At 34.2% G+C, this 9,989-nt stretch overlaps 1 protein-coding gene across 3 annotated transcripts in view; it reads right to left on the bottom strand.

The window, feature by feature from the left end:
- Positions 1 to 9,989, bottom strand: part of Aftph (aftiphilin) — a 49,284-nt gene that overhangs the window by 25,167 nt on the left and 14,128 nt on the right. For all 3 annotated transcript variants that reach the window (XM_010609742.3, XM_010609740.3, XM_010609741.3), the window contains exons 4-5: positions 2,571 to 2,722; positions 372 to 498 (exon numbers count right to left, since the gene is read on the bottom strand). In XM_010609742.3, coding sequence (XP_010608044.1) covers positions 372 to 498; positions 2,571 to 2,722 — 279 coding nt within the window. The remainder of the gene's footprint in view (positions 1 to 371; positions 499 to 2,570; positions 2,723 to 9,989) is intronic.

Genomic DNA, 9,989 nt, shown 5'->3' with positions numbered 1-9,989 from the left:
TTTTTTTTTTTTTTTTTTTTTTTTGTACTGGAGATCAAACACAGGACCTTGCGCTTGGTGAGGCAGGCAGCGGCACCACTGAGCTAAATCCCAGGCCCAAGGTTGTATATTTTTAAACCTCCTAGTCCAATTCTTTTCTCTTACAGTTAAGGGAAAACACTAAAACAACTTTTCCTAAAAATAAGAAATACTGTTTGGAGAAACATTTAAATAGACTGATATTTAAGAATCACCATATTCAAAATAAAGGAACATTTAAACTAATATTTTTTCTGAAGAACTAGCTTAGCAGACCTTGAACAGAAGTATGAAAGTTTTTAAACACATCCCTAACGTGAGTAAAGAACGTTTCAAAATACTAAAAAACTCACAATGTTTCGAGTGTCTATTCCTAAGGAACACAAAAGCTTCTTGTTGCTGTGGGAGCCGCCCCACTGGTATCTCAAACCATGTGCATCATGGATATCCTGTAGTTCGGTCCATACATCCAGCAGTTCCCTGCAAAGGCCATGATGAAGACACCAACAATAGGTTACTTGAGAGCTTTTAGCACTTTTAATATAACTCTTGACATATTATACAATTCAAATGAACTTGTCTTACATGAGTGGCTACTGTTATCCGAATGAAATCAAGAGCCAACCAACATTTAGGCATTTAAAAAGTAACTAAGTTAAACTCTTAAGAAACGGTATGAACCTGTACTATTCCTTTTATATTATATAAGAAAAAAAAACTTCAAAGGAAGAAATTACTCAGCATTCTGCCACACCCCCCCATGGGGATCAAACTCTGGCCTTATGCTTTTGAGGCAGGCGGCAGAACCACTGAGCCAAATCCCTGTCCCCTGCCATCTTAAAATAGTGATGATTTGTGTTTTTTCAGACTTGATCCACATACAGTTGCAATTTTAGCACTTATACAAATTTCTATTCCTTTTTCAGATTTTAAGCAAGTCCTAAGTTACATATGTAAAGTAGTTGCCTTTTATCTGTGCTTTCACTTTCTGTGGTTTCAGTTTCCTGTGATCAGCCATGGTCCGAAAATATTAAAAGGGAAAATACAGGAAATAATTCCTAACTTTTAAGTTGAGTGCTGTTCTGAGTATTCACCTTACTTCATCTTAGCACACAGTCACTATATAATCTCACATTATCACAGAAGGCAAATACCATACAATGAAGGTATTTTGAAAGAAAGGTTATTCATACAAATTTTATTACACTATATTACTTTATATACTTTATCATCAGTTAGTTTTAAATCTCTTACTCAGCCTAATACATAAATTAAACTCTATGATAAGTATGAATGTATAAGAATAAATCTATATAAATAAATATATATAAAGGGGTTAATACAAACTGAAGTTTCAGGCACCTACAAGGTTTTGAAACCATGGGTAAGGGGAAAGTCACAGACTACTGTGACTTTTTCAATGGCTGTGTAATGTTCTATTATGTTGATGTACCATCATTTATTTATCTAGCTGTAGCACTACAGTTCTCAGTAAGTTATTTTTTACTATTTGGCTGCTGTTATTAGTAGGGTGGTGACTGCATATTTTATAGTATGCATTGTTATATGACTGTATTATTTTTTTTAGGAAAAAATCTCCTGGAGGCTGAGCATGGTGGCACCTGCCTGTAGTCCTAGCACTCAGGAGGCTGAGAGAGGAGGATTGCTGAGTTTCAGGCCAGCCTGGGTTACATAGCAAGTTCAAAGTCAGCCTGAACTATATAGCAAGACCTTGTGTCTCAAAAAAAAAGAAGACTCTCTTGGAGAAAAATAACTGGATCCAAGAGTATGAACTATGTGTATAAACAGCACATATTAAAAAAAAAAGACACATCTAAACAGTTTCAAGACAGAAAACCAAACTTGTTTTCTTTCTTCAGAAATCACCCCAAAACAAAAACCAAGAAACAGAAATTCAATCTTCAATGAAATCAAGGGATACCTACATCCCTTGTGACACTGAGGCCACAAAGAAGGATGAAGGAGTAGTAACGGAGTTAGATGAATGCAAGGAGATACTAGCAGAAGGAGAGTATGTTTCCAGAAGTGGAGAGTGATACAATGAAAAAGAATGGCTCAAGAATAACTGTAAATTGAGAACTTTTCGAGTATCACACATTAAGGTTCAAAATTTTTTGGCTTTCAAAGTTTAGATTTTCAGAATAGGGCTGCTCAGAGTCCTCAAAGAAGTTCACTGAACAAAATTACATGATTGTAATATTCAAAATACACAGAAAAAAATAAAAAATGTCAATTTAGGTATATTGGTAAGATGAAGGCAGAATAGTAGAGGTAAGATCTAAATTCTCATTTATCATATTAGGAAGTTAAAAGAATATATAACACTTAACTGATTAGAATACTGATTTATATCAAAAATAGCTCTAAAGTAAAGAAGGAAGTTTTTTCAATATGTTAGCACATGATTAAACTTCAACATATATTGAAATTTTAAAACCATTAAGGTCTTAAACATTAAGTTGTAAGGTGACCTTATAACAACAGCTAAAATTACAAGACTACAGGCTATATAAAAAACGTTTACTACTTACCCACTTTCAGCTAAGGCCTCTCTTGTTTTTATTGGCAAAGTGCTTGTCTCCAGCAAGTGCTTCAGGGAGGTAACTTCCTCTTCAGCATCAGGGACAGATATGGAAGGAAAACATCCTTCGAAAATTCGCTCCAGGCGGTTTAGTAAAGCTGTCTGGATCAAAATACACCCCCAATTTATTTTCATTAATCCAATTTTAATAATGTCACAGTTTTATCATCACCATACATATACACACATACTCATGCACACACCTTGTCCATTACTGTAAGAATGAGGGGAAACCAACACTCATGTAGAAAACACTAAGTGGGGCCAGGGATTTAGCTCAGTGGTTCCTACGCTTGTCTTGCACGCCCAGGGTCTCAAGTTCAATTTCCAGTACCAAACAAAAAAGACACAAAAAAGGAACATAACTACTCACAGAACATTAAATGATTATCTTAAATGATCATAATGATAATGTAGGTAAAAAATGTAGCTACGCAGTGTTACTGATCCTTTACATACATTATTTTAATCCATTACAAAATTCAACAAAGAAAAAATTATTACTCTACTGTATAGTGAGAATCTCACAATCTGAATACTCTGCCCAAAGCCAAACCAAAACAAAACACTAGAGAGCATTCATATTCTTTCCATCACTCCTGTATTCTATATTTATGTATTTATTTATTTATTTTTCAGCTTTAATTGATTTTATTGGTACATTTTAGGGATACAGTACAGTTACATTCATTGTTGGGATCTTGTACCATGAATTCTATATTTAAAAGCAATGAGATTAGATGCTTATAAAAATTATGCTATTAAAGCTGATCAGAACCTTTTTCTTGAATATAAACACTTAAACTGTGAAAACCTTCTGACATATCTCTGTTACCAATACTACAAATCAAAGTAGGAAAGAATGTCTCAACTTTTACTGATAAGCTCAAAGGTTTATCATTTTGATGATCTGCATTTTATTTTCTAGAAAGTCTATTTCTCTACTCTTCTTTCTTGTATATGTACACATGCTTTTGAATAAAAACTACCTTCCCTCCAAGTAAAGCTGCATAGTCTCTAGAGTTATTTCTACTACCAACAGGTAAGTCTGTTGGCACTTTAAAATATTTTTATTAATTCAAACTTTCATATTTAGATCACTGTTTTGGTGTCCCCAGTATTATATATATGCAATCTAAATACTTATTCTTATTTTCCCAACTGTACTTTAATACATGTAAGATATTTTCAAATGCAGCTCAATTCACTAACCATGAAATAGGAATACAAACTGTTAATAAATTAAAGCTTTTTGCAAGATTAAATGTATTACTCAATTGGTACCTAGTGTTTAAGAAAAATACCACATCATTGTAGTACTTCCTGCCAAGTAACAAAAACAAGTCAATACTTGATTTCTGTTATGTAGTATAGGCAGCAACCAGGAAATAGAAAAAAACAAAAGGAAACATTTTCATGACTATATTTTCCAAATTAAAATTTCCTTCAGAAGTAGCAAAAGATCCAACACTGCATAATTAATCTCAGGGTAATCTTCAGTTAACTCTAAAAAAGTTACTCTAACACCTTCATTATATTCATGGGTGTGATGGGAAAAGGTTTTCACTCTCAATTATGAACCCTAAAGTAAAGAGTAGACTCAAGATCCCAAGGCTTGTGAAACCTGAGTGTGTCAAGGGGACTGGGCACCTCCTCACTTCAACAGAGGGGATGGAGAGACATTACTTTGAAAGGGATCATGTAACTACCTAATTGGAAACCTGATGAGCGTTTGTTCCTCCTGGGCAGCAAAGGTAAACAAAAGCTCACATCAGACCAAATTTTATTTTTCTGTAAATTAAATCTTCCTTTTATCCGCTTTGTTAACCTTTTAAAAGGATAGGAAAAAATATTGATCACCAAAAGGAAGAAATGATCTAAAACATATTCAATCAGCAATATTACACATAACGACTAGGTCTTAGGTACAGCAAAAAACAAATTCTCGAGTGGAATGTAATGAAGGAAAAGAAAGACCACATTAACCTAATCACCTCAATTTTTTATACTTCAAACCTTTTCTCATAAAGGATATAAACTATATGGAAAAAATTGTGTGTGCGTGCACATATGTTTTGTATACTGTAGTATCAAACCCAGTGTCATGTACATGCCAGACAAGCACTGTACACACTGAGCTACATCCCCACCCCTTTTTATTCTGATATAGGTCTCACTAAGTTGCCCATGCTGCCCTATAAATTGGATCCCAAGTACCTGGGATTACAGGTGTATGCCATCATGTAGGCTTACATGGAAATTTTCAAAGAAAGTTTCATATATCTTTTAGGATATAAAATTCAAAAGCTTCAAGTTTTTTGTTGAATGAGGTAGAGCATAGGTTGGCAATCTTTTCAATAGAAAGCCAGGTGGTAAATATTTCAGGCTTTGCAGTTCATTTGTAAACAAATTAAATGTGGGTGTGCTCCAGTGAAATTTTATTTCCAAAAATGACAGCAGGACCTATTTGTCTCCTGAGCCATACTTTCCTAACCTCTGACATAGAGCAATAAATAAATATCAAATAACAAGAATCTACTATCACCAAAAGGAAAGTCCTCAATTCAGTAAGACAGCAGCTAACAGAATAAACAAAGATTTTGATTAATTTAAACTTGTTTTGACACTTTATCTTTAAAAGTATATCAATTTCCAGCTATCTATGAGACCAATTCAATGGTAAAGTCAATACAATTTCTATTATGTTGTTCATGACAATAAATAATACCACATTTCATTTATTAGCAGTTACAGTAAGTAAATGGTTGATATAATTACATTACTTTAACAGAAGACTGGGGAACCAGGGGACAAGACTCAACTTCTGCATCTACAATTTACAGCTATCAGTGTCTATCTCACAGGGCAGATGATGAATTAAAAACCTGACATCCAGCACATGTCAGAGGTGGCAACTTTTAATACTACTACAGTTATTATACAGGTACTACATACAACTGTGGCCTGCTGGAGAATAATGAGAGTCAAAGCTCACTAAGTATATTTCTCTTACCCCTATTTAGCATTTTAAATCATAATGAAAATACTTTCTCAATCTATTAATTCCTATCATATTAGGGTTGAACAAGAAATTAAATCAAAGTATTTTGTGTCCTCTCCAAGATCTTCTTGTTGAGTAAGTGGGGAAAAAACTGGTTTTCAAGTATCCATTTTTAAGACATTATTTAAAAAGAACCTGTTACTATTACTCCTTATAGATTTTAAACTTTGGATATTGGTGGTGGCTTAATGGCATTTATGTGTTAAGTCTTGAATGCATTATGAAACAAAGTGTATGAAGCATGCAGTAGCTGTGTTTAAGTCTTTGCTTCCCCAAAGCACAATAAAGTAAAAAGATCAAAAAATGTGATGGAACATAGTCTAAATAATTTTCTAGGTAAAAAAGGTGCAAGACTACTACTAATATCATGCTCAGAAGAAAGGAAATTAAGCTACCAGAAACTGATCATAGTTTCTCTTCTGATCAGACAGGTTTCTTTCACGAAACAAATATTCCAAAAGACATTGTAATCAGACATTAAAACAAAAAACAAAAAAACAAAAAAACCACAAAAAAACCCAAAACAAAACCCCCATCACTCTGAACATAAAATGTAATATCACATCAAAACTAGAGTCAATATCATAAAATATTAAACCTGGATGTATTCCAATGTTTATAATAGGGAACTTTGTTTAGATTACCCTGCTTATATAAATTCATGTTGGTCTACAAAGAAACATATCTGGCTATAATGAGAAATTTCCTCCTGCTTTTGATTCAATGGGGCACCGTCCATTTTTAAAAACTCTTTGTAGCTCAGAAAAAGACTGCATTAAACAGTGACACTAATATATTACAGAACATGTGGACTTGCATTAGATATAAAATTTCAAAAATATTTATAATTAGTGGTAAGTCAGATGGCTGAGTTCTACTTTCCTTAGTAAAGTAGCATATGTAGAGCCAATATTAGTATAACACAGTTCAGGAAAGCAAGGGACTAAATTTAACAAAAGAGCAAAAGATGTTCTCTGAACATCCTCAAACTACAAAAGCCTGATATGGAAGCATCATAGTTTTTGTTTGTTTTGTTTTGTTTTTTGAGACAGGGTCTCTATGAGTCTGATCTGGAACTCACTATGTAGTTCAGGCTGGTCTCGAACTCACAGTGATCCTCCTGCCTCAGCCTCCCCAGTGCTGGAATTACAGGCATGTGCCATCACGCCCAGCTGGAAGCATTATAGTTTTGTTTAATATGGAGACACAGCTTGCCACGTACAAGACATTATTCTAAATACAAATTTTAACCTGTTTAAGTCTCATAAGATCCACATGAAGGAGGTAAGACTATTATTTCCATTTTCTAGATAAGAAAAGTGGCGCACAGAGTAAACTAATTTGCTTATGATCAAATATTAAATGGGGGAGGATGAATATGAAAACCCAGTTTTCAGAGTAGGTGCTTTTTTTCTATATGTTCAATTTCTGAAAAATGACAGAGGCTTTGAGGGCAGGGACTATGTCTTATTCTTGAATCTCTATCACCTAGGTTCCTGCACCCAGTTGGCATAAGAATATTAACTATGTCAAATCACATCAAAACTAGAGTTAATAAAAAAAAAACTAGAGTCAATAGAGTATAAAATATTAAACTGGATGTATTCTAATGTTTATAGGCAGATATTAGAAGTAAAAGAATAAAAAAACATTTCACTTTAATGCTGGGGTCTTAACTGTTTTACTTATGAAAGCATATCTTATTGTAAGCCATCTAAGTCATTCTTATACATAGGTAGGGCACATTTATATAATTATAACATGTTCATAACAATAGCTTAATGCTTTCTATGTACCATTCTATGTTTGACAATGTACATGATTGCTTGATTACTCTTCTAAAAGAAACCTTGACAGGTAAGTATTATTGTCTCCATATTACAGACACACAAACTGAAGCACAGGGAAATTAAGGTCATTAACCAGTTTTACTGCTGGTATAATGCAGAGCAAGGATTCGATCCAAAGTCTGATTCTACATTCTTTTTACCAAATAATGCTTTTCCCAATTTTTTTTTATTTTGGTTTCTCAAACATTTCTACCTATTAGATAAGGCATCCCCTGTTAAATGTAGAGGTTTTGACCATACTTAAAAAAAGCAAACAATTTCATCTAACACTAACTACAATTCATAATTTTCAAAAGTTTATTTGTAAATTTTTACTAAAGAGTTGGTGCTTCACTCTAAATGAATTTGATGGTAACAAGTAGGTCTACACACACACATACACACACACACAGCATTTTAAATACTTCGCCAAGGTATAATACTAAATGTCAAACTAGATACAATATTATTTACACAAATTACTTGAATTTTATATGCCTTTAACTCCAAAATACAATGAAGAAAAACAGTCTCCAGTTCCCCTGCAATATGGAATAAAGAAACTGGTGACTAGTTGGCTGAATAGTAGTTTATATAACTCAGACATGTCTTCCATTCACACATGTACCAAGTCCCGTCTCCCCCCAACCCACCATGTGGGATTCAACTCAGGACCCTGTGCTTGACAGGCAGGTGTGGCACCACTGAGCTAAATCTCTGGGCCTCAGGTACCAAATTATGTCAAACAGCAGCACATGTGACTGCTAAACATTTTAAGAACAAGGGCCCTGGTAAATACAGGTGAAAATCAAATGCTCTTCAAGACAGGAGCCAGGCTTCATTTACTTTTTCTCTATTAATGCCCAATGCTATGACTGTACTACTTGCACAGAGGTGCACTTGTATTCAGAAGCATTCCTACCTGCAAAATCATTCTGAGAATGGGAACTAGCCCAGAGCAAGAGCTTTTGCTCTCAAAATAGCTTGAAAGGTAAGTATATTGCCAAGAGCCAGAACTAGAGGTATTTCTGCCCCAATTCTGATTTGCCTCATTCCTTTTCACTGTTAATCAAACAATACAGTTAACAATGCCATTTCCTGCACCTCTGAAGATCATTTTTTCACAATTTCTGAGGTTATTTGGTAACAGTTTACACTTTCTAGCAGCATGACTAAGACCTTTATTTTTAATCACTGTACTGAATGCTCAGACCAACTTACACAATAAGCGCAGAGCTTAGGGCCCACAATACATTCAGGGGGCCCATAAAATATTTTCATATCTAATATGAATATATTCATCTTTATACCAACTCATAAAATACAATTCTAAGCATCTTTTGGGGAAAGGGCTCATGAAAGTCATAATGTGACCTACACCACACTTCCAGAGGTACACTAGCTTTTACAGCTTTTCTTATTTTCTTATTTCCATATATGTATTTCCTATCGGGCTCTTTCATTACTTTGAATGTCTCTATAATTATATTTTTGTTTTTCCAAATCAGATTAGGTTTCTTGGAAAGCAAAAATGACTATCCAATGGTATGGCTCAATTCATGAAAGGGGGCAAAGCATTATGTATAAATTCACTTTTACTCATTCTCAGTTGTGTCATATCTCTATGTCTGGGGGTAGGGGAAGAAGGCCTTAGAGTGTAAACAGCCATTTTATTTTATCTATTGATGCAAGTAAGCCACATTTTCTAATGCAGAGCTTCTCAAATGGTACTGTTATGTCTTAATCATAAACCAGTTACAAGTCTTTCAGAAATCCTGGAAGCTATATAAGGACATTCTGTGTTCTCTCTTGAGATGGTTAATTTTGTGCATCCACTTGAGTAGGTCAGGGAGACCCAGGCATTTGGTCAAACATGCAACGTGCTTCTGGATGAGATTAACATTTAAATTGGCAGACTAAAGCAGCCTGACAACACCCAATTAGTTGCAAGACCTGGCTGAGTAAAAAGCTGAGTAAGAGAGAACTTCTCCTGCTTGACTTCCTGAGTTGAGACATCACTATTTTCCTGCCTACCAGCTCAAAATGAAAAACTGGCTCTTCTTGGATCTCAAGGCTGCAGGCTTTCGGAACTTACACTGTCCTGATTCTCAGGCCTTCAGATTCAGGCTGGGACTACGTAAGCTCTCTTGGGTCTCTAGCTTGCTACATATTTGGGGACTTCTTAATCTCTAACAAATTCCTATCTATAAGGATATATACACATCCTATTGGTCCTTTTTCCATGTAAAATTCTAACTAATGTACCTCTATTTTATAAATTGCTACATCAGTTTAAATATATTTAATATACTGCAAATTTAATTCAACTTTCCTAGGGTTATGTAAAACCAGCACCCAGAATCCCAATTTGATTTTTATGTGACTCAAATGTGTATCTTCTTTAAAATATATTTAAGTTAATCCTTTAAAGTGCTTTGACTCTTTCTAGTTTTTTTTTTTTTTTTTTTTTTTTTTTTTA

The sequence above is a fragment of the Fukomys damarensis genome, unplaced genomic scaffold (genome assembly GCF_012274545.1).
Source record: "Fukomys damarensis isolate Sample0158 unplaced genomic scaffold, DMR_v1.0_HiC HiC_scaffold_2, whole genome shotgun sequence".
Lineage (NCBI taxonomy): Eukaryota > Metazoa > Chordata > Mammalia > Rodentia > Bathyergidae > Fukomys > Fukomys damarensis.
Note: the sequence above shows the minus strand (reverse complement) of the source record. Positions and strands in the feature narration are given on the sequence as shown.